This window comes from Pipistrellus kuhlii, unplaced genomic scaffold (genome assembly GCF_014108245.1).
Source record: "Pipistrellus kuhlii isolate mPipKuh1 unplaced genomic scaffold, mPipKuh1.p scaffold_m20_p_3, whole genome shotgun sequence".
Classification (NCBI taxonomy): domain Eukaryota; kingdom Metazoa; phylum Chordata; class Mammalia; order Chiroptera; family Vespertilionidae; genus Pipistrellus; species Pipistrellus kuhlii.
The window spans coordinates 58,173,650-58,199,521 of record NW_023425529.1 but is presented as its reverse complement, the minus strand read 5'-3'; the positions used below and the strand labels follow the sequence as shown (position 1 = coordinate 58,199,521).

The window sequence follows — 25,872 nt, the reverse complement described above, 5'->3', positions numbered from 1 at the left end:
CGCTGGTGAAATGTTTTTGCTGTTCTACATTTATTTGGTTAAAATCTAGGAAGATTAATAATCACGTAAAACTAGACAAATGGCTCTAACTAGTTGGGTTCAGTGGTTAGAGCTTTGGCCCGCGGACTGAAGGGTCCCAGGTTCGATTTTGATCAAGGGCATGTAAACTTGGTTGTGGGCATATCCTTAGTAAGGGGTATGTATGAGGCAGCTGATTGTTTCTAACTCCCTATCCCTCTTCCTTCTTCTCTGTAAAAAATCAACTATATATAAATAAAAAACTCAAGAAATGTTTATTGAACTTTATATTTGACAAAAGAGCCCTGAAATCTTTTAGGTTTCTAAATCTTCATTTCAGTCAGATACCATTGCTTTAAGGACCACCAAATGCCAATACAGATGAAAATAAATCACTTATCTAGGAGGCTGGCTTAAAGACAAAAAGTCTGACCTTTGTTATATTGCACACTAGAGGCCCAGTGCACAAAATTCATCCACTCGGGGGTTGGGATTCCCTCAGCCAGGCCTGTGCTTTCACAGGAGCCCTGGCAGAATGTGACTGCTTCGGAGGTGGGAGAGGCTCCAGCCACGGCTGCTGAGCAGCACTCCTGGTGGGAACACAATAACCACCAGGGGGCAGCTCCTGTGTTGAGCATCTGCACCCCCCACCCACCCAGTGGTCAGTGCACGTCACAGTGACTGGTGGTTCTGCCATTTGATCAATTTGCATATTAGCCTTTTATTATATAGGATAGAATGGCCAATAGATAAAAATTCTTCAAACCATTATACAATGGTTAATAAATTATAAATCAAGCAAAAAGAACAAACTGCAAAGTATTATAAAAACTGGTTTATTTTCAATACAAGATAAATACCATGCTTGTTACTAATGCAGTTTAAGGCCAACAATGGCCATATAGTAAACTGCTGAACAATCACCTAAATGCTAAAGAAAAAAAAGACAGAAAGTAAACATTAAACACAAAATTGCAATTACACTTTAATAAAATGGAATGAACTTTCTAGTAGAAGCAAATATGGAAGTCTAGTTATCATGGACACCAAAAATATGTCATTTGATTACCTTACCTTTTGCACAGAAACCTTATTGTGTGAAGTCACCATAGAGTCTCAATAGCTAAAATTTCAAGACTATCTTTGGCCTTCTGGTATTAGACAAATTATTTACAAACCATGGATACTGGAATATGATACAATAATTTTGTTAAGGTCTTTCCATCAAAATTGTGAAACAACTTTGTAAGGCTGTACAAGGCTGTAAACTACTTTGCTAACATACCAATGGATGAAGAGGAAGAAGGAATAATAGACCTGTTTTAAGGCTAAAGTCATCAATGTTATAGATGCATTCCTTAGAATACACTATTACCCCAAAAATTCCTTTCCCATTAAATACCACCTGAGTACTTCAATTTTCAACATAAAAAAATAAACATGAATCCACCATTGTATTTTAAAATAACTTACAAAATGCTGAGAAGTGTTACATAGTAACAATGTAACAAGAAAAATCTTCAAAATGAAATGTTTACTTTCATTTGAGTCTAATTATGAAATTAATGTAAAACATTTACAACCATGGCAGAGTTTTGGAATACTACTCACACATGGAATGGAAAACTCTCTGTAGTACATACTATCCGCAGAAAACATTTTAAAATTTGTGTGATTTCAATAAAATTCTACCTAATATTTTAAAAGTCTCCCATTACAATTTTAATATAGCAGGAAGTTTTAAAAACTTTAAAAACCGTACTAGCTGAATACTCAAAGTGATTGCCAAAAACCTGAAATTTAAAAAAAAAAACATTGGTTAAGACAAATCTAAATTAATCTGAACAGGATACAATTGCCTTAATATTTTGAATATTCATAGAAGTTCATATTGCTTCTTTCTAATGCCAAGAAAGAAGAGTATAAGAACTTCCTCCCAGAAGCCTAGACATTTAAGCACATTTTCTATTTCAATTTAATGAAACGTTAATCCTGAATCTTCTGATCTCTCTAAATTAAAACAATCATATTACTACACAAAGAATGCTATATGTAAGGCCACATTTTAATAAATTTATAATTTTTGGTTGAGTATTTATTTAAAAATTAGTCTAAGGCTTCTAAGAGTCAAGTTGAAAAAAAAAAAAAAAAATACACCAGTGTTTAAACGGAAAATTAATGTAAAAAAATAAAAATAAAACACCACCACACACACTTTAAGAACAGAAAAATAGAATGCAAAATCCCCACTTAATGTATTTTAGCACAAAAATATCAGATATGTACAATGGATAAGCGTGCAATTAAGTACATACAACTGTGGGAAACATTTACAGATGGCTATGGGATGCAAATGAACTTAATGGATTAAAATTTAAAGGGTAGGTATCTGCAAAGTGCCAAGAACTTTAATACTATATTCTTGGTAAAGAATCAAAACATAAACTTCCTCTAAAAATAACAAGCTGAACCTTAAACACAAAATTGGGGCCATCTTATAAGATACAGAAAATGCAAACATCATTCAGGTAAAAAAAAAACAAAACACAAAAAACACAAAATGTCGAGAGCACTCCAACAGAAAGTCTTGTAGTAGCATCTCATTGTACAAAACAGTATGTATTTATTTAATTATTGGCACATTTAAATACGTAAGGGAAAGTCTTTACCCTTCCAACAATTTCCCCCTTCACTATAAAATGTTATTCAACATTAAAACCTGTGTTTAAGAACTGAACTTAAACTAATTTAAAAACAAAAACGCAATGTTCTCCATAGGAGAATTAAATTAAAAAAATACTTTAAGCTACAATCCATAAGTTACTTGTGAACTCCAAATTGTAGTTAACTGCTTAAGAATATCTGAGGTAAAGGGAACATTAGATGAACTAAACTATGATCACCAACCACCTCAACATAGTCCAAATCTTGCTTATCAAAACTGACAAAATAAACTGGAATATCTTTTCTACAACAAATGTCCTTTAACTAAAAGCAGCACACTTCAATTCAAAGTGTTGTTTCAAGAAGCAATACTATTCAGGTGCTGTCATCACACACATAACTTTACTAACTAAAAGGAATGTGGTTGCATAGCATTAATAAATGCTGTGGTTTAAAATTAAACTCAGATTTGTTTTCATATCCACTGTAACTAAGAAAAAATTGAAGGGTCTATGGACACACACACTGTTTTTTTTTTTTTTGTGTGTCTATGTAAATCAAGATTTATCTCTTTGGATTGTTTTTATACATAAATTTTGTTTCTTTCAAATCACATCAGCCCATAGACAACAGAAAGATTATGAATAAAACAAGGATTGAAATTTTCACCTTTACATCTGTACATTCATATGTTATCAGGCAGAACAAGACTGTGAAATTTAATTAGTAAAACCAAAGTTATTTACTTCTGATGACACTTAAAAAATAATGAAATAGTAGCAATTAATTCTAGTACACTCACACTGTCTGCAATAAGTCACACAATGAGATAAGACATGTAGGGAGAAGAGTGACATAGATGAGCAATTAAAGGGTTCCACTGATAAAAAGTGAGAAAGTAAATGAAGGATTTAATTAGCATAAAATTTCCAGTTTCATTTCAAGTTCAAACATCGATTTCTATGATTCCATTTTAACAATTTTCAGAGAAATGTTTATTCTCATGGATATTTACTTACCTTTTTAAGATTACTATTAACTAATTCCACTTGTAATAGATTTATGTCCGTACTTTGCATTAGGACATTATAATTAAAATATAAAAAACTAGGAAATGACAAAAACGAAAAACCACCTATATACAAAACAAGAAAATCGATTTTGATACAACTCTCAAATAACGTTTAAAAGGTATGTGCATTTCAACAAGATAAAACACTTTTAAGAATTTGAGAGCAAAGAGTTCTGATAAACACCAATGATCCCATGCATAAAAACTCAACAAAATGTTTTAAAATAAAACTGGCAGTAATATGGTATAAATCATCTGAAACAGTTAATTTTGAAAGAACTAGTGTGACAGCACACAGATTAAGTGAAGAACTGCAGTGCAAATCTCAGGAGGGTTCTACAGTTGCACATGACATAATATCTAGGGTACCTAAACTTTAAGCATTGTTTGGTGATACTCTTAAAAAACCAATGTGTATTATCAGAAAACTTCTCAAACTTTAAAAATATTAAAAGCAATTTATAACCTGCTTAAGGATTTTCACTCAAGTTTCTGTAGTGATTCAGAATAACCTTTCTATAAAATAACTAATCAAGGTGACACTGCCTATGCTAATTTTGCAATTAAAAAGATATGCTAGGCAAGTGCTTACACTGTGGGCCTTTATGCAAGGCAGATTTGGGGGGAAAATTCTTTGATTAACTAAGTAACTCTAGCATGAATCATCAGGTTGCATAAAAATACATAGAATTCTTTAACTATGGAGATAGATAGGGATTACCTATAATCTCCCATTACACACATGGGAGAATACAACCTGATGTTAATAAACATTATACCCTTCAGAAATCTATATAGTAACCAGAAAATAAAACTAAGGCTCTCTTTACTCAAATTTGTCTGCTGCATGACTATATTTACACTGCCCATGGCTTCAAAAATTAACCATTAGCACTATCAATATAAAACCACAAGTAATTGCCGCATCAAATAGAAATTGTCAAAATATTTCTTCAATGCCTTAAGTTTACAATTAAGCATTTCAGTACATTTGTGTTGTACTGTTGCTGTATTACTATAGCAAATAATGCATGGATTTTAACTAAAATGTTAAAACCACAAAACTGTTTTGACCCCAACACATTGCCTGAATTGCTATGTCTGTGAAATTTCAGTTTATAGGTTTACATACCATTCAGCAAAACCACAAGCTAACTAGGTAAAAAGAGCTAGAAAAGCAGAATATAGAAATATTAAATGTCCGTGTAATTACCTATCCTAATATCAAACTAAGGGCAACAGACACTTAATTAGTATGTTTAATTCACTGAATGCAAGATTAGATTGATGCATATCCAAAAATGCTATTGCAATGCCTTTTTAGAGGACAGTATAAATGTCATAAAACATTATCTTTAGATATTGCTAAACACAAGACTTTCCCTGAGGTGTAAACATCAAATAACTTGAACAGCTTTACACATCAGCCCCATTAAACAGTTTATTACAACACTACATCTATTGTAATCAAAGTGGTGCTGTTTACAGACATTATCATATGAACATTTTTAACAAGAACAAACTACTATAAAAACAAGCATTTACTTGACATGTTTCAATTGCTTGCACATTATAATAGCCAAAAAGTATATAACCAGTAATAAAGTTGCAAAAGCTATAACTTTTAAATCACACAGGTTTTCCTCAAATAAAAACAGTTAAGCAACATAAAAAATAAAAGGAGAGCTACTGGTTACCATTTATGCAGATTTGCTTTATTCAGATCTATTCCTGTTCATTTTATCCATGAATCCTTACAGGTTCAGTTCAATCACAAGAAGCAAACTGCTGGACAAGCGTCATGTTTCCCTCATGAAGACTGCTTTGTCTTGGAAGGTGTTCCTCTTCCTTCAGCTGTAATGTGTCAAAATTTGTGATGTAGATTTTGCTATTCCCCATATACACAGAAAAACGCTGGCTTAACTATACAAACACAAGTCGTGCATCTATTTCACTGTTATGTATTCTAACACAAAGTAAGAATTAATTGAAACAGTAGCTGCCTTTGTGGTGGAGAAATGTTCCCAATATATGTGATGATTAAAACTTGAAGACATACTGATTTCATTATTTTTGGACCTTAAGTCTTATAAATTTAATGACTAAAACAGAAAAGAAAAAAATATAGCAGCTACTGTTTCTGTGACGCTAGAAACATGTCATTTTCTAAAATATGCATACTACAAAAGTAATTTTTCAATGCTTGATTTTAATGTAAATATTTTCATCCAAACACATATCAATTCTATAGAATGGATTAACAATTAAATGCGAAGTGAATATAAAATGCAATAAATTATTTTACAAATTAGTTGTATTTATTTGACAGTGTACAGGAACTTCTGCAAATGTTATCAACCAAAGGGTCCTCCACGTTACAAAATTTATAAATATATAGCTTAGTATGCACATTTAAATAAAGATAACATCCATGTACAAATTTTGACATAATACAAATTTAAAACATTTACTTTACTTTCACTCTAATCCTCCTATATATTTAAATATCTAATGGAATAAACTAACCAAAAACAAGCTAAATAGGGATCCACAATAAATTTCATTGAAAATGCACATAAAGAAAACCAAATTTGATAAACTAAAATTTTAAGAATACATAAATGTGCACACTTCAAGTAAAGATTCACAAAAAAGCCATTCAATTTACTTGGATAAGTGATCACTGAAACATCAGTTATTTAAAATATAAACCCCACAAGAGCACTTCAATAATCAGAGGCAAAAGAGCACAATATTTAGTGATATTTTGCCATAAGAAAAATTTTTGCTGTATAATTATGAGTATTTAATATTCTATCAAACTATAAATTTTATTTATGTTCTATCCTCTCCACTAGGCTCTAAGAATTTTAAGAGCATCAGTACACATATCACATTCACACTGCCTAGCAGTAAAAACCTAAATTATATAACTGCAAAAGGAAAAAGCAATGTTATAATCTTGAACTTTTTGTTTTAAATAGTTTCTATTTGCTCGTTTTTCAAAGAGATAATTACGCCATTTCTAATGTTACCTGTTACAGTACCCTTATCTTATTGTTGATGAACCTTTTGATGGAATTATTTAATGAAAAAAAATCTAGAAAGGCAGCTTTAATATTTTATTTTTATTATTTGCAATGCACTTTTAAAAACTAGTACAGTTTTAAAGAGACAAGGAATATATATGTAAAAAAAAAAAAGATTACTGAAAAAGTAATAAATCTTATTGCAAAAAAATGCTATCACCCTATATTTTTGTTATTCTGGGAGAGATGAATCATTAAGAGGGAAAAATTATTTAAGGTCACAGTGAACAAAATAAAAACAACCAACCCATCCAAATATCATAATATACACTGCAACTTTATATCATTCATCACTCCCAATGGAGAATTTTACTGCTTTTAATGTAGAAAATTCCGTTCATGTAATTTTAACATACACCTTTATCTAGGACGAATGCACTCATCTTTTGCATAATTATACTTTATAGTTAGATCTTTACTATTAGTAAGTATCTCAATTTCACCATACAGACATAAAATCTGGGGGATACTCTAACAGTTTTTATTTCTATTTCTAAACACTTTACAGTTATCCATTTAGAAATACAAAGTATACAATCCCAAATGAAAGCAAATTTGAAGGCAATACAACCCATTTCCAATAATCGGATTCCATATTATAGTCTCAAATTTCTATGTAGACATCTACATAAACAAAGGTATCAAAAAGAAGCTTAAAAGCGACAAATACATTCAATGCTTTTGTTTTGAGAATAACATTTGGTCAAATCTTTTCATGTCAAAGCCACACAATTACTTGCTTTATCAGTTATAAAATTTCAATAGAGAAGCATCTGCATTTTGAGATTAATGTAAAATTAAGTCAATAGTAAAAACTCAAATTATGAATGTTTGTTAGAAACTAGGCAAATTTGTTACCATCAGTATCTTAAACCCATGGCAAATTCATCTGTCAAGTAAAAGATGCAAGTGTATATTTGATATGGCTCTTTTATAAGTTTTTACATTAGTATATTTAATTTAAAGAATGCTAATATGCCCTAGCTGGTTTGGCTCAGTGGACAGAGCATCGATCAGCCTGGGGACTGAAGGGTCCCGAGTTAGATTCTGGTCAAGGGCACATGCCTGGGTTGCAGGCTCGATCCCTAGTAGGGGGGCATGCAGGAGGCAGCCAATCAATGAGTCCCTCTCATCATTGATATTTCTATCTTTCTCCCTCTCCTTTTCTCTCTGAAATAAAAAATACTTTTTTAAAAGAATGCTATAATTTTAGAGAACCACTTTTAATTAACCCAGTGCAATTAAATTCACTTTTACCTCAAAAATTTTCCTTAATGAGAGGAATGAACAAAAAAGAAGTCTCTAAATATAAGTTAAATCATTTTAAAAATAAAATTCATTCCTGCATTGACATAGATATATCATACAAAATTCTGTCTACTGTAGATGTTTTCAAAAAGTTCCCTTACTACCAAAACATTTCATATTTTTGGCTTTCTACCTTTAGAGTTGGTACTTACCTCATTTAAACTAAAGCCTTTTATTACACTATAAAACCTTTATATGATGTTAATCTAGGCAGTTCACTAAATAGTAGAAATGAACTTTACCACAAAACTCAGCTTTGTCCTCAAAATTTCACAAAATGGACATTTCAAAATAAGCTTATGTCATTTAGAATTCACTGTGAGTTAAAACATGCTACCACAGAAAGCAAATTAGTAAATTTGGATAGCATATATGGCAAACTTAGCCCTTTATTGGTTATTAAGTTCTTGTTAAACAATGCTAACTAAATATCCATTCAAAACCATCTAATTTACAAACTAAAACAATGATAATAAATTCCACATTAAAATGGAAAGAGCAAAGCCACTCACATTGGCATGGATTTTTTTTTTTTAAAAGAGGGACACTATTTGTAAACAACCATATTCTTAGACCACAATGAGCAAAAACATACTATATATCCATTCAAGAGATCACTTCCTACCCTCCTGAACTTTAGACAGCTGGTAGTCAGACAGGTTTTACAAATAATACTAAAAGCAAAGAAAATTAGAGTGTAAGAAATGAGAACTAGCATATCCAAAAGCAGTAGTAAGGATATACAGGAAATCTCAAAGAAAACACAGGGCTGGACAGTACAAGGCAGACCTTAGATGACCTGAGAGTCGCAGAAATAATTTTTAAAATTTCATTATCACCAGCATCATTCATCAGATAATTAAGAGAATTTTAATTTCCACATAAGCCTTAAAATTAACACTCTTAAGATGAAACATCTTGCCTAGCTGGTTTGGTTCACTGGATAGAGCTGTGGACTGAAGGGTTCTGGGTTTGATTCTGGTCAAGTGCACATGCCCAGGTTGGGGGCTCGATCCCCAGTGGGGGTCGTGCAGAAGACAGCCGATCAATGATTCTCATCATTGATGTTTCTCTCTCTCTCTCTCTCTCTCTCTCTCTCTCTCTCTCTCTCTCTGTTTTCCCCAAATTAATGAAAAGCTATATAAACTGAATAAGAAATGCAAAGTGCCCTAAATCTTATGCCATAACATTTAAGATCATTATATTTATGGCAGAAGTAATCACTCAGCAAAAAGAAAGTGGTTATTTAACCCATATTCCATACATGATGCTTAAATTTTTTATCAAAGAAATGGATAATGATTTGAGAATATGTGAAACTCATTTATCAGGGAAAGGTGAATAAAGAGTATATAAAAAAATAATTTGGGCCCAAACTGTGTGGTTCAGTGGTTGAACATCGACCCATGAACCAGGAGGTAATGGTTCAATTCCAGTCAGGGCGCATGCCTGTGTTTCAAGTAGGGGGCATGCAGAAGGCAGCCCATAAATGATTCTCTCTTGTTGCTATTTCTATCTCTCCCTCTTCCTTCCTCTTTGATTTCAGTAAAAAGATATTTAAAAATAATAATAATTTGGTTTCAACTCTTCAGTACATAAAGAGAAACTGAATTCTTAACAGAAATAATAAGTGGAATACAACCTAAAAGAAAGTAACTATGAAAGTAAAATTTTTTCTCTAAGTGTACAATTTTACAACACTGAAATGCTTTTGTTTTGCTCAGAGTGGTCTGAAAAATAAAAAATTACAGCATATAAAGCACAATGTATTTACATGCCAAAATTTACAATACTGATATTTCACTGAAATATTATCTATTTAAACCTAGATATTGTATGCTTTTAGAAAAACTAATACATTTTTTAAATGAGAGAATGCAATTAACATTACCAACAATTCAAACACAAAAAATTAAAATAAGACAGACATTAACAGCTTGCCAACATCATAATGTTTCCAGTTAAATTAAGAATTTGCTCTTTTAGGCATTCATCACCATTTTAATAATAGATTACATTATTTTATTTGTACACAGACTTTCTGACATTCATTTCAGCTTCCAAGTTACTCTTATTCCATTTAGTCAAATTTAAGATTTACCTGAAAGCTCAAAAGGACCCATATTTAAAAACTTCTAAAAAGGTCAACAGACCTTAATAAAGGTGATTAAATGTGCAGATACTGTTTATTTTTAAAAGTTTTTCACTTGATTATATTTAATCCCACTTCCCATCCCTACATCAACAATAAGTTTGGTATATAGCAACGATATATTCCAGAAAAACAGAAATGTTTGCACTAGAAATGCTTATGTAAAAATATTGTTTGGATGAAGGCACATAACAATATTGCAACTCAATTTTGATAAATGTACAAACAAAACATGAAGATTCTGGTATGGTACACATCAGTGATTAAGAAAAATGTCAACAATAGTTTGCAAGTTAGCAATTCACAGTTAATGTCTGAATCTAACGAAATTCAAGGCATGATCTAGTTAGGTGTACCCATTACTGGAATGTAATGTTAGTTAATTAAAAGTATTTAAAATCAACAATGAACTTTTCAAGGAGTTTACTTGGCCGACTATGCTAGTTTAAATAGAACTAGTATGAAAACTCATTAAAAATCTAACTTGTAGGACCTATACTTTACTATAAAATGAAATGGCTGATAAGCATTCACGTAATAAGTTGGCCACGATTTATCTTAAGCAATTGATGGAAACTGAGAATTTTTTCATAAGATGAAATAATATCTGTTCAACCCAGGGGTATCAAAACCTGTATCTCTTAAAATTTAATATTTAAATTTACATGATAAAAGTATTCAATTCTTACTCATCCAAAAAACATTTATCCACTTCAATAAGCCTAATTTTAAAAGTGAAAGATGTTTTACATCATGCCAAACCAGTCTGGCTCAGTGGATAGACTGAAAGGTCTCAGGTTCGATTCCGGTCAAGGGCATGTACCTTGGGTGTGGGCACATCCCCAGTAGGGGGTGTGCAAGAGGCAGCTGATTGATGATTCTCTCTCATCAATGTTTCTAACTCTCTATCCTCTCCCTTCCTCTCTGTAAAAAATCAATAAAATATATTAAAAAAAAAAAAAGATGTTTTACATCATATAAAAGAAACATTTTGAGAATTATTTATATTAAGTTCTATAATACAATACATGAAGGACTATTTTAAAATTGAAATTTTGATAAATATAAATGCCCTAAGACTCCTAAAGTCATTAAATGTCAGGGTTAGGGTATTGAAATGCAAGAAAAAGTATTAAAACTGGCTGTCACTTCAAAGAGCTCTTAAAATAATGCAACAGATTATTAGGCACCATAAAAATAAGATTGACATGCTTATTTACTAAATTACCAAAAAAAAGTATCAGTTCCTAAAACATATTAAACTGCTCTTCCATCACAAAATTATACATTGATAAAGTCTCTAATTCTGTCCATAACAGTTTAAATACTAACAATTACCATCACTTAATTTTCAATGTTTCCCATTATTATGGAAAATAACTATGTAGTTACCTATAGAGGTAAGTTTTACCTATAAAGAGTAGTTATACCTATAAAGATAAGTTTTAGTCTAATTCAAGTATGCCATCAACATATATAGAAAAAATATTTGTTTACAGAATCATCTTTGTGTCACATGCACAAGCATTTATAGTGCCCTCCTCCCACTTTTCACATGAATAAATGCTGTTCACAATATAAAAATAAAATTACACATGAAAATGAAGTAGAAACAGACAACTCTCACTGCTTTATGAAAAAAATGTACACAAGAAAGTTTTAAAATACAGGAAAAAAAAGACAATGATTATGATTATGAATGAAACATCAAAGAAAATTATTTCACGGTTATTCTAACCTGGGATGAATAATTTGACACAATTAAAAATTTCTATATATAAAGTATCCCGAACCCATTTTAATTGAGTAAGTTTCATATCTTCTTTGCAAATTAAATTAAAGAGTACCATGTTTTGTTTTTTTCTTTTAAAAACAAAAACCAGGTGCTAGGAAAAGTGTCTTTACTAAAAATTGGGGGTTTTTTATGTTGTTGTTTTTAAGTAGAAAAGCTCTTTCAATGTTGAAAAACCATCCTGTATTTTTTAAAGGTTTAGGGATGAATGAATGAAGTTAGTTCCAGAAGAGAAACTGTACAATTTACTTTTTAAAAATTTACTTTTTAAAAGTCCAAGCACATTTTATGTATATATGAAGAATATATGAAATAATCCCTTTATTTTATATTTTAAGTCATATGCAAATTATGTGGTTAAGAGAATTCCAATTTTTGGATTTTAGAAGTAGAAAATGAGTCCTCTTGATTATTTTCTTGCTTCCTTAAGATCCTTAACAATCTGAAAACTAAACGTTAAAACTCAGCGATACAATATTCAAAGATAAGAGGTCAAATTTACCTGTCATTACTCACCTGTCATTTGTCTCAGATGGTTCCAGAAGATTAAACTCAGAACAAGTAGTTGGACCATTTAAAATGTAGGTATATACTGTATAAACAATGGCCTCGGAGTTATAATAACTGTTAATAATGCATATACTAAATATAATAGGTCAAGGAACACCCACCTTCTAACGGTGACGATACTCGCGCTCTCGGTCGCGCTCTCGGTCTCGGTCCCTATCTCGGTCACGGTGTCTCTCTCTTTCTCTGCTTCTCTCTCTATAATAATCATCATGACGATCTCTACTGCGGGATTTATGACGCCGACTCTTTTCTCGTGATCTACTATGGTCCCTCTCTCTTGATCGTTCACGTCTTCTAAAAAAAATTACTGGATTAATTTTTGTGTCACATGCACAAGCATTCATAGTGCCCACTGGGGATATGCCTGCAACCAAGGAATATGCCCTGGACCAGAATCAAACCTGGGACCTTTCAGTCCACAGTCCAACGCTCTATCCACCGAGCCAAACTGGCTTCGGCTGTGCTGTGAGATTCTTTCCCTTTTCCTATGTGGGAGTCTATACTGGTTCTTCATAAATTTTCATCTTTGATATAATTCCAGTATTTAAAAATATCTAAGGCCAAAAACATTTTATAGGCCTAATTCAGATTTATGATATCCTGAACTATCAATGACTTACAAACATACCTATAAGCATAAATTAGAAATTCCATTTTAAAAAATGCCCAAATATTAGGAACCTGGCACACATCATGTTTTATCTATTATAACTGGTAGTCTAAAACAGACATATATTGTTCACTGAATAATAAACAGGGAAGTAAGCCCTAGCTAGTTTGGCTCAGTGATCAGTATTGGCCCACAGACTGAAGAGTCCCGGGTTTGATTCAGGTTAAGGGCAAATATCTTGATAGCAGGCTCGATCCCCAGCCCTGTCAGGGCTCGTGTGGTAGGCAACCAATCCACGAGTCTCTCCCACCAATGTTTCTGTGTGTGTGTGTCTCTCCCTTCTACTCTCTCTAAAAATCAATGGGAAAATAGCCTCATGTGAGGATTAACTTAAGTAAACAAACAGAAAGGTAAAAGAGAAAATTTCAAAGGACTTCTTTTTCAAGCTAAAGAACATACAGAAGGTAGTTCTGCAGATATAAAATTCATGAAATCACTCAATATACAATGGGACCTAAATATAAGAAATTACCACCTATTGCCTGGATGGTGTGGCTCAGTGGATTGAGCATCATCCCATGCGCCAAGAGGACACTAGTTCCATTCCAGGTCAGGCACATGCCTAGGTTGCAGGTACAATCCCCAGTAAATGGGTATGTGGGAAACAGCCAATTGATATTTCTATCTCTTTCTCCCTCTCCCTTTCTGTCTCTAAAATCAATAAAAACATCTTTCTTTTTAAGTTTAAAAAATTATCATCTATTAACACAGGTTACCTAAACCCATACATAAATATCTATTTTACCTTTATAGCTAAAAAAAATGTTATATATTATTAGAAAGTTTCTTAGGAATGACATGTTTCTTGGGAGGGCTGAGAAGAGTGGTGGGAAGCAAAGAAGAAAACCCACTAATTACGATCACTAGTAAAAATTGGGACACTATTCACATTGTTACTTAATGAAAAGAAGTGTTCCAAGGACCACTTAAAAAACAAAACAAAACAAAATAAAACAAAACAAAAAAAACCCACAGGTAATTTAACCAAGTATGCTGCCTAAAATACTTTTAAAAATTATATTCTAAATTTGAAATTCATTATTAGGTGCTTACTTTGGGCTTAAAATGTTTAAAACAAGATTCCATGAGATGTGGTTACCAAAAGGGTAAGAGGGTCAGGGGATTTTGAAGGTAAAGGGGATCAAATAAATAGTGATAAAAGGACACTAAGCCCTAACTGGTTTGGCTCAGTGGATAGAGCATCAGCCTGTGGACTGCAGGGTCCCAGGTTCGATTCCGGTCAAGGCCATGTACCTTGGTTGCAGGCACATCCCCAGTAGGGGATGTGCAGGAGGCAGCTGATTGAGGTCTCTTTCTAATCGATGCTTCTAATTCCCTATCCCTCTCCCTTCCTCTCTGTAAAAAAAAAAAAAAAAAAAAAAAAAAAAAAAATCAATAAAATATATTTTTAAAAAGAGACTAGACTTTTGATGGTGAACAAACACAGAATGCAATGTGCAGATGATGTTTTATACAATCGCACACTTGAATCTGTCACCCCAAGAAATTTCTTAGAAGAAATATTGTGATGAATAGGATGGGTAAGGCCCCTTCCACCTTTCAATGTGTACAGTGAAAAGAAATATTAATTAATAATAAATAGGAATAGATTATAATAAGTACTATTAAAGAAATAACAAAACCTGACAAAATGTCCTGGGAGAAGACTCCTGCTATAAGTTAGACTGAGTTGAGGCAGGAAAAACATAAGCCATGGCCTGGCCAGTGTGGCTTAGTTGGTTGAGCAGCATCCCATTCAATTCCTGATCAGGGCATATGCCCGGGGCTCCATCCCCAGTAGGGGACATATAAGAGGCAGGCAGCCCATGGATATCTCTTGGTCTTTCTCTTTCCCTCTTGGATCAATAAAAATATTTTTTCAAGAAAAGGGCTTCTAACAAAAAATATATAAAGTACAAAAACAGTGAGATGATCAAGTGTAAACATAATCAAAGCCCTATTTAAAGTACATATTTTTCCCATTTGTAAGCAGGTTTGAATAGAAATGAGACAGGAAAGTTTTACCTTGATCCAGAACCATAAGACTTGGATTCAATTCCATGAAGGCAATCTTGCAAAGAGCTAATAAGAACTTTGCAACGATCATCAGCAGATACTTTGGATTGTTTAATTAAAGAAATTGCAGTTACCAATGTCTCAATTGCACTCCCATAATCACCTGTGAGGGGAAGAAGAGGGATTGAAGACAAATAAATTTCATTTTCAAAATACCACCAAACCATCTCTGCAGAAGAGTATAAAGCATTTTACAAAAGGAGTGAACTTCAAAATGACCACAGGAGATTTCTTAGTTTTGTTTTTTAGTATTTTACCATTTGCAAAAGGCTTTTCTGTGCATAAAATCAGCAGTTTATTATTATTATACCTATATGAAGAAGGTTACCATTTTGTAAATATGACTAGAGAAGCCCAGGGCATGCACTGGGGGGGGGGATGGTTCCCTCAGCCTGGCCTGCCCTCTCTCACAGTCCAGGAGCCCTCAGGGGCAGGAGGCAACCTGGTGATCAAGGGAAGGTGACGCCCCATCACACCTCTGCTGCTGCCACTGCTGGCAGTGCAATTCTTGGACAGCCCTGGGTGGCTGGGGCCTGAGGGACCCTGGAGGCAGGTGCAGAGAGAGTAGCTGGGCCACCTGGGAGCAAGCCCAGTCTTGCCCTGCAACTGTTACCCAGGTGGGACTGAGTGCCACCATTTTCGAGGGCATGGCAATTAGCACATTCCCTACTTATTAGCTGTGGGTGCCGCCATCTTTGAGGTGGGACAGTCAATTAGCATATTCCCTCCTTATTTCCTCTTTTATTACATAGGATAATAAATGAGTAGCCCTAAGGTGCCTCAGTCATTAAATGACAGGGTTAAGATTTAACCCTACATCTAAAAATTTTAAATTAGGGGCTTTTCCATTACACTGTGACACACAGCTTTGTTCAATAACTTTTAAATAAAGGACGGACAATAATTTAAGAATTATATAAATAACTACTATACATAAATGGTCATTCTTAATAACATAAATAAGTATTAATACAGAAAGAAATACACAAACCAGCACTGGCATCAGACACAGCTCTTGAAATAGCACTGCTTGAGATTGCCCTATTTCTATTCATGATTTCTTCAAACTCAGCTTCACTCAGTGGAGTTCTTGCTGTATCCATTTCCCTATAAAATCAGAATAAACCTTAACTCATACACAACAGATTTCTAACTCAGTCTCAATAGTATATTAAGCAATTTATATTGGTTGTTTTTGAGAAGTGCCTTTGAGCTAGTATTTATTTTTCAAATTGAAGCATGCTATTTTCTCCTACTAAGAAAGCAAATCTAATAAGCAAAGTTATCTAATATCACGATCTTACAGATGAAATGAAGTAGCAGCTTAGAAATCTTGTGTTTCTGAAGGCCAGAAATGATATTTTTACATATCTACAATATGACATTTTTAATTCTTACAAAAACAGGTAAGAAATTTTTTGATGAATACACGCACAAAATGTTGAGTGCAAAAAATATAGCCTACGCAATCAAGGACAAGAATTCGGTTTCATTACGTTTGGATACTCCAGGCAGAGGGTCCAACTCACAACTGAAGGATAATAAATGTCTGATTAACAGAATTTCAGGACAGACAAGACTATAGACTATGCTGTTTGCCACTAAATCCTAGAAAAGTATCTGGAAAATAAAAGATACTCAGTGCAAATATTGGTTAGAAATAATGAGTAGTATTTTCTAAAGCTTGACAACTTTGAAAATTGTACATGAAGCCCTAGCCAGCGTGGCTGTTAGTTGAGCAATGTCTCGTGCACTGAGAGGTCACTGTTTCAATTCCAGTCAGGGCATCCGCTCGAGCTGCAGGCTCGATCCCCACTAGGGGGTGTGCAAGAGGCAGCCAATTGATGAGTGATATTTCTCTTTCATCAATGTTTCTATTACTCTCAATCTCTCTCTCCCTACACTTCTCTCTTAAAAAACAAAAATCAATAAAAACATATTTAAAAATATATATGGCCCTAGCTGATTTGGCTCGGGATAGAGCATGGCCTGTAGACTGAAGGGTCCCAGGTTCAATTCAAGTCAAGGGCACATGCCTGGCTTGAGGGCTCAATCCCCAGTAGGGGGTGTGCAGGAGGCAGCCAATCAATGATTCTTTCTCATCGTTGATGTTCAGCTCTCCCTTCCTCTCTATTTTATATATGTGTGTGTGTGTGTGTGTGTATGTGTGTATATGTATATATATATATATATATATATATATATATATGAAGGAAATTAATCTCTAAGGATTTAGTAACCTGCCCTAAATTACATGGCTATGCAAGTAGCAGAGCTGGATTATTCCCAACCCTGTTCTGTGTATCTTTTTACCATACCATACCGCCTTTTCTAATAAGAGAAAATAACACAGAAAATTAAGTACTTGGGGAAAGGCAATAACATTTTTAAAAACTTCAATGATGGAACATAGAATATCTTTTACCAAATACCAAGTCTACATTCAAAGACACATACTAACTTACCTTCCAGGAGGCCCATAGTCACCCCTATCATATGGCGGAGGTCGGCCATATGGATCTGTTGGTGGTGGACCACGACTATCTGATGTAGGCATGCCGCTGTTAGTTGGTGGAGGAAAGAAAGCTGGGTTCACATGTGGAGCTGGCGGTGGGGCCCCTGGAGGTGGTCCAGGAAGATGCGGAGGAGGAGCAAGTGTAAGGGGTGGCCCCAGAGGACCAGGTGGACGAGGTGGAAAGGGACCTGGAGGTGGAGGTGGTCCCTGCTGTGGAGGTGGTGGACCAGGAGGGGGGCCGTAGCCTGGAACCGGAGGTGGAGGACCAGGAGGAAGCGGACCCAAAGGAGGCTGCCCAAAAGGTTGTCCAGGAAAAAGAACTGGCGGTGGAGGGCGATCTCCTCGGTTAGGAGGCCCAGCTAAAGGAGGAGGCAGAACCTGACCAGGTGGAGGTGGACCTGGTGGACCAGGCGGGCCGGGAGGACCTAAGGGTGGACGTGGTGGAGTCTGTCCAGCTATAAAGGGGAGAGAAAGAGAAAGAAAAAACACACTTCAATAAAGTATTTTAACTTTCATGCCAAAATTATACTTTTAAAGCATAACTCATAGACCAAGATTCTTTCTCGTTAAATAAAACCCATATGATAAATGCTATACTAACAACTACAAAGATAAAGTATATCCTTACAAATTTAACTTCCTTAATTTATGCTTAAGAAAATTTATTAAAACAAAAACTTTATACTAAAGATAATTATACTTAGCGATAGTTTCCATCTTTCAGCATACACACATTTCTCACATTGAAATCACCCACCTTATATTCTACTCTGATGCCAAGCTAGAAAGTGAAACAAGGAAAAATTGTCTTGAAAGAATTTTTTAAGAGGTAAGAAAATAAGACGGATGTAAATATTCTATATATAAGTCAAGCAAGTTTGGAGAAAAATAAAGACCTTTTAGGCCAAAAATGGGTATTTCCTCTATGCTGTGCCCCATATGCCATGGAATCCTAGTTTCCAGGAACAAAGGCCGAGTTCCTTTAACAAGATGCTTGATCAAATTTCCTGGATTCCAAAAATAGCATAACAAGGAGAGTAAGTCACATCAATAATGCATTACTTGAAAAGAGAGAAAAGGAAAAGAGGTATTAGATAGACACATTTTACACATGGTAATTTTTAAAAAATTTTTACCTGGAAAAGGTGGGGGTGGACCTCCTGGTCCTGCTGGCCCAGGAAATCTGTCCCCACCGGGAACAGCCCCTGGAAAACGGCCCCGTCCTCTACCACCTTGTGGAAATGCTGCACGTGAACTGCCTCCTGGAGGACCAGCTTTACCTTCCCCAGACATTTGTCCTGATTGTGTAGCTGCAAATATCCAAATACTCATAAATAGCACTTATTAAAATAGTTCTCTGAAATGTAACCATTATTATTAGAAACAACCACATTTCAAAGATCATTTATACTATACACTAATTTGCAGATGCCGTGGGCCTTTCCAAACTACTTGAGAAGTATTGATTAGGGAAACATTCACATTTATTTATGTTCTTTTGAAGTCTCAAAATATTCAGGTACATATGCATTTCCAATGAATAAATATGAGTTACTTTCAAAATACAGTACTCTCTGCAGCAGCCAAGACCAAATTCTCCAATAGAAATCTGAATTTCATTAAGCATAAATCATTTAAATTTTGTAACATTCTCTTGTTAATTAAGCCTTGAGTGCTAAAACATTAAAAAAAAAAATACCAACCACTTGAATTTCTGTTTAATACATAATTATCATCTTATCTCTTTAAGTGATAGCATTCATAAGTGGGCAATGGCAAATCTTTTCTATAGTCACTTTACCAAGTGGTGAAAGGTCTTGGTGCCAAGCAGAAATCAACGAATATTTTCTGGTTATCAGTGGTTTCTCCACCACCATAACACACATCCACATAAGTTTCCTTCAATCTAAGGATTAGAATGTAGTTTCTTCCTTTCTCTAGGATGGGAATGACAGGACAAGAATGGCAGGGCTACAGAACTTGCACACTGTTGAATAATATTGGGTTTGTGACACCTAGAGAAAAATGCGAGTAGGTTTCCAGTACACAGGATCACAGTCATAACCAGTAATTAAATCAAATGCAAAGTATGGACTTTCTAAAATGGATTCTCAAAAAAACTAAATATTAAGGTGACTTTCCTAGAATAATATATAATAAATGCTAGCAACAATGATAAAAATATACATCTTTTAATAAAAGCCTCAGAGGAATTGCTTACTTTTCCTGGACTGCATTTCAAATTGACTCAGGAACTGTTTATTGCATGGAGTTACAACAGGATTCTGACCATGAAGTTCTCTTTTAGGCAACAAATCCATTAACTTTTTTGAAGATGCTTCAGATCCAACACCAACAAGGGCAAACCTAAAAGATGTTTAAGGGGATGGAAATAGAAAGTGAGTAGAGATTAATGTTACTATTATTAAAAATAGCCTAAACCCCATTTACTCTAAGAAAACAAAATACTTTAAGTTAAAATTATACAAGTTCAACTTTCATCTTTAACTTTTTAAATAACATAACAATTCACTCATTTAGTGTACAGTTCAGTGATTTTTAGCACATTCCCAGTTTTTCAACCATCAACACAATCAGTTTTAAAACATTTCACCACACCAACATAGAACTTCATACCCATTTCCTCTCATTTTCCAACCCTAAGCAACCTCTAATCCACTTTCTTTATGGATTTGCCTATTTTAGACATTTCATATAAATGGAATCATACAATATTTAGTCTTTGTGACTGGCTTCCTTCACTTAGCATGTTTTCAAGGTTTATGCATGCTCTAGTATGTGCTATACTTAATTTATTTTTATGGCTGAATAATATTCCATTATATGGATTCTAAACATATTTTAAAAATCCATTCATTGATGGACATTTGAGTTGTTTCTACTTTTTGGTTATTGTGAATAATGACACTACAAAAATATGCTCAACATCATTAACTGTCAGGGAAATATAAATCAAAAACACAGTAAAATACAGTTCCGCACCCACTAGGGTAGCTTCTCTTTTAAAATATATTTTTATTGATTTCAGAAAAAAAGGGAGAAGGAAAAATAGAAACATCAAGGACAAGAGAGAATCATTGATTGGCTGCCTCTTACACACCCCATACCAGAGATCAAGCTATACAAACCAGGCAAGTGCCCTGATCGGGAATCAAACTGTGACCTCCTGGTTCATAGGTCAACATTCAATCACTAAGCCATACCAGCTGGGCCCCACTAGAGTAGCTTTAATAAAAAAGACAATTAACAAATCTTGGTGAGGATGAGAAACTGAAACCTTCATACACTGCTGATAGGAATGTAATATGGCACAGCCACTTTGACAATCAGGCAGTTTCTCAAAAAATTAAATGTAGTTAACAATAATCCAATAATTCCTATATATATGCTGAAGAATTGAAAATATATGTTCACACAAAGTTGGCACATGAATATTCATAGGGGCATTATTCAATAGCAAAAGTAGAAACAACCCAATGTCCACTGAGTAAATAAAGAGGGTACATCTATTTAATAAAATATGTGGCCATGAAAATCTAAACTAATAAAAGCCTAGGTGACCCTCGTGCGTGTTGTCACAAGATGGTCATGTGCACAGCAGAGGTGGGGCCCAGAGGCAGCTCCCTGCAGTGAGGTCTGGGGGTCCCGAGCTCCACGTGGCGCAGAGAGGCTAGTCCCAGAGTCTATACCGTCTTGCACAAAGGACAGTTGTGGGCAATCAGGCCATTAAGGGAGAGGTTAGGGGGCGATCAAGCTGGCAGACAGATAAGCAGTTAGGAGCCAGTGGTCCCCAATTGTAAGAGGGATGTCTCAGGCCTAAACCGGCATTTGGACATCCCCCAAGAGGTCCCAGATTGGAGAGGGTGCAGGCTGGGCTGAGGGACAAACCCCCCCCCGCCCCGGTACATGAATTTCATGCACCAGGCCACTAGTGATTAAATATGGATACATGCTACACCATGGATGAACTTTGAAAGCCTTGTGCTAAGTGAAAGAAGTCAGTCACATGGGACCACTTACTGTATGATTCCATTCATATAGAATGTTCAGAATAAGCCAATCCATAGAGATAGCTAATGGATATGAGATTTCTTTTTGGGGGTGATGAAATGTTCTGGAATGAAACAGTGGTAACAACTTTGTAATATATTAAAAAAACAACACTGAACACTTTAAAACTGTGAATTTTTTGGTATGTGAATTACATTGCAGTTTAAAAAAATTTTAAACAAAAAAAGATCAACAATTTTGCACAGCTATAGGATATTCTAAATTATCAGGACTTTCAGGAGCTTAGAACCCTTTTCTCACTAATATTCAAAATGGTTGTTAACTAGAACCACTATTCCAGTTTTTTTGTTGTAAAAAATTCTGCTATTGTGAGTTAAAATTAAATTTAGCAACAATTTAATGAATTCATTAATTTAACATCTATTTATTGAGCAATACACCAACTCCTACATACCAGGCACCATCCCTAAGGCTAGGGATACAAGAGTTAACTAAAACAAAATCTCTGCTTGCATGGAGCTTATAATGTAGTGGGAACAGGGCAATAAGCAAGTAAAAACACACCAGTAACAGAAAAAATAAGACAGGAAAAAGTGATGGAAAGAGAAGGTGCTATTTTGCACAAGATGGTCAGGAAAAGAACTCTTTAAAACAGAGTTCAGAAGGAAATTAGATCCATGTGAACACTGGGGGAAAAAGTAAACCAGAAGAGGAAGCACCTAGTGTAAGGTCCTAAGCAGGAATGTATTTGAGGAACAACAGTCTAATATGGCTGAAACAGCAGCATAATAAAGTAGAAAATGGTTAAGAGATGTCAGAGAGGTTGTGGGGAAACAGATCACATATAATTTGTAGGCCATAGTAAATATTCTGGTTTTCACTGTGAGATAGAAGCCATTAGAAGATTCTGAACAAACTAATATTGGTGTCACTTTTTTCCAACTTCTACTATGTGTATATACTTTAGGAGATTAGAGTGAAAGCAGAAACACCTAGTAGGCAGCTACTGCAAAAATTCAGAAGGTAGTTTTATATAGAATGATTCTTGCTGTAACATAGTTATAATAGGCAAAAACTGGAAACAACCGAAATGACCAAAATAAGAATGGTTAAATTACAGAAGCATACAAGGAATGATGAAAAGAATTAGACATTAGAAGAGAATATGTACTTATTGATACTTGTTTTACTCCTTGTATCAAGCATGTTATAAAACACAAGAATTGTAACCTATGTTTTTAGGGTTTTGTTTTTGTTTTTTTTGTTGTTGTTTTTTGTTTGTTTTTTCAGTAAAAACACAAAGCACTATGAAGAAACCTGAAAGTATAGTTACTTAAATGTTAAGAGTGATAATCTATGGATGGTTAGATTATGGCTTTCATTAAATTTTGAATATGTGGCCCTTAACCGGTTTGGCTCAGTGGATAGAACGTCGGCATGAGGACTGAAGGGTTCCAGGTTTAATTCCGATCAAGGGCATGTACCTTGGTGGCAGACACATCCCCAGTGGGGGATGTGCAGGAGGCAGCTGATCAATGTTTCTCTCTCATCGATGTTTCTAACTCTTTATCTCTCTCCCATCCTCTCTGTAAAAAAAATCAATAAAATATATTTTAAAAATAAGTAAATAAAGCAAAACATCCTTCTATTGCCCATCTCCTTGACCCTTTAATCCCAGGGATAATAAGGTTTCTTTAAACTGTCATCTCAATAATTTCAGCCATAGATGGAGAAAACTTAGGAAAATTAAAGAATAGACACAATCTGTCCACACTTGCAATCTGTCCACTAGTTTTAGTGAGCTGGATCACAGGACAAATGAAGTACAAATCTTTTCCCAAGAACCTCCTGCCAATGTGGATAACACAGCATCCTACACATGTGAATAGTAAGCATTAACTTGAAGGAAACTTAACATCAAAACTGAATCACTAGCTACTAACTAACTTAGAGGGAAAAATCTTACCCTTTTGATTGGCCATTTGCCCGGTTTTCAAAAAATTTTATCTCCAAAATATCATTTACTCCCAAAGAATGCACTGCTTCAGTTAAGTCTTCATCAGTTGTCCACTGCAAGACATTTCCCCCTCATTAGCTATTAAAACATATCCAAGATTTTTATTGTTTCAATTTTTTAAGGGTAAACTCAAAATAAAGAAAATTAATGCTCAGTTCAAATCTAAATGCAGTTGCTGCAAATCAGTCTTCAGTGTTTAAGTAGCACAAAAAGTACCTGAAGGCAAAATGCATTCCTTGATAATTTTCAGAAATTAAGAATATACAAATCTTCAGAGATAGGATAGTGGGTTGTTGTTTTAATCTTAAAAAGTTTCTGGTCTTTTCCAACATTAAACTGCAAAAATTTTAAATAAAACTAGTATCACTTGTCACTTCCTCTCCTTAAAGGCAACCATGAAGACAAAAAGAAAAAAATAACATGTACTGAGTCCCTGACGTGTACTTTATATCATATATTTAGCTCTTAAACAGTCTTACAAGTCCTATTATTATTATTATTCCCATTTCACATAAGATGAAAGAGAGGTTAACAAGCTCTATCACAAAACTAATAGATGGAGGAGTCCAGATTCAAAGACTTAATTATCAACCACTCTCCATTACTATACTGTTACTGTCTCCAATCTTACAAAACTTCTCAGATTGGGTGGTAGATCAATCAATTTGTGTGTGTTTTAATGTAAAAATTTTAAAAGAAAATACTATTTAGGAAGTTGAAGAGTGACAAGTATTTTTTTTTTAAATTTATTGGGGTGGTATTGGTTAATAAAATTATACAGGTTTCAAATGTACAATTCTGTAATACATCATCTGTATATTGCAATGATTTTCAGCCTTTTTCATCTCAAAAACTACCAAAATTCTATAGCACACCAAAATATATGCTTTCTTCTGATCTGACAAAAGGGGATATTTTTTGGGTTATTCGCACCAGATGGCTATTGTTGTGTTGCCTGTTGTCATATCTTTCCTTTGACAAAGTCAAGTTTCCTTCTGTGGAGTGAAACTTTTGATTTCTAGACTATTTTTTAAACTTTCCAGTACATGTAATATACGTTTCAAAGTAGAGATAAAAATTCTATAGGATTGCTCTAGTATTTAAAATTTAATGCTAATAAAATTATAACTGGCTACATTAAACATCCAGTTAATAAAACTCCCAACTGCTAATTTTAAAGTCCCATAAATGCAAATTAAGATACAATGTATATATAGCAGTATTTCCATAAATCAGATTAAAAATTTAAGAGCAGCCCTGGCCAATTTGGCTAAGTGGATAGAGCGATCAGTGGATAGATAAAGCGTCGGCCTGCAGACCAGTCCTGGGTTGAATTCCGATCAAGGGTATGTACTTTGGTTGCAGGCCTGGTAGGAGCTTGGTAGGGGCTTGCTCGTGCAGGAGGTACGGTAACCGATCGATGTTTCTCACAATATTTGTCTTTCCCTCTCTCTTCCATGCTCATAAAAAAAAAAAAAAATCAATGGAGCCCTAACTGGTTTGGCTCAGTGAATAAAGTGTCAGCCTACAGACTCAAGGGTCCCAGATTCGATTCTGGCCAAGGGCATGTACCTTGGTTGTGGCCACATCCCTAGTAAGGGGTGTACAGGAGACAGCTGACTGATGTTTCTCTCTCATTGATGTTTCTAACTCTCCCTATCTCTTCCTCTCTGTAAATAATCAATAAAATCTATTTTAAAATTTTTTTTTAAATTAAAAATCAATAGAAAAATATCCCGTGAGGATTTTTTTTAAAGGTAATAAAATAAATTGTACTTCTATATACTAGCAACCAGCAATTGGAAATTACACATTAAAAAAAAAAATTAAGATCAGAATTTAGCATGCTCCCCCCTTCTGTGAGTATGCCAGCATTTCCCCCTTCCCTCTTCTTCCT

General features: G+C 34.3%; 1 protein-coding gene across 7 annotated transcripts in view; it reads right to left on the bottom strand.

The window, feature by feature from the left end:
* Positions 1-838: 838 nt before the first annotated feature.
* Positions 839-25,872, bottom strand: part of CPSF6 (cleavage and polyadenylation specific factor 6) — a 35,142-nt gene continuing 10,108 nt past the window's right edge. Inside the window, exons 3-11 of one of the 7 annotated variants that reach the window (XM_036458042.2) lie at positions 23,925-24,028; positions 20,148-20,293; positions 19,063-19,236; positions 18,823-18,933; positions 17,877-18,381; positions 16,403-16,518; positions 15,361-15,514; positions 12,767-12,959; positions 839-5,608 (exon numbers count right to left, since the gene is read on the bottom strand). In XM_036458042.2, coding sequence (XP_036313935.1) covers positions 12,770-12,959; positions 15,361-15,514; positions 16,403-16,518; positions 17,877-18,381; positions 18,823-18,933; positions 19,063-19,236; positions 20,148-20,293; positions 23,925-24,028 — 1,500 coding nt within the window. In that variant the 3' untranslated portion in view covers positions 839-5,608; positions 12,767-12,769. Of the gene's footprint in view, positions 5,857-12,194; positions 12,688-12,766; positions 12,960-15,360; positions 15,515-16,402; positions 16,519-17,876; positions 18,382-18,822; positions 18,934-19,062; positions 19,237-20,147; positions 20,294-23,924; positions 24,029-25,872 lie in introns of those variants that run through there. The other 6 variants (XM_036458044.2, XM_036458043.2, XM_045588236.1 and 3 more) reach the window with 6 other exon arrangements.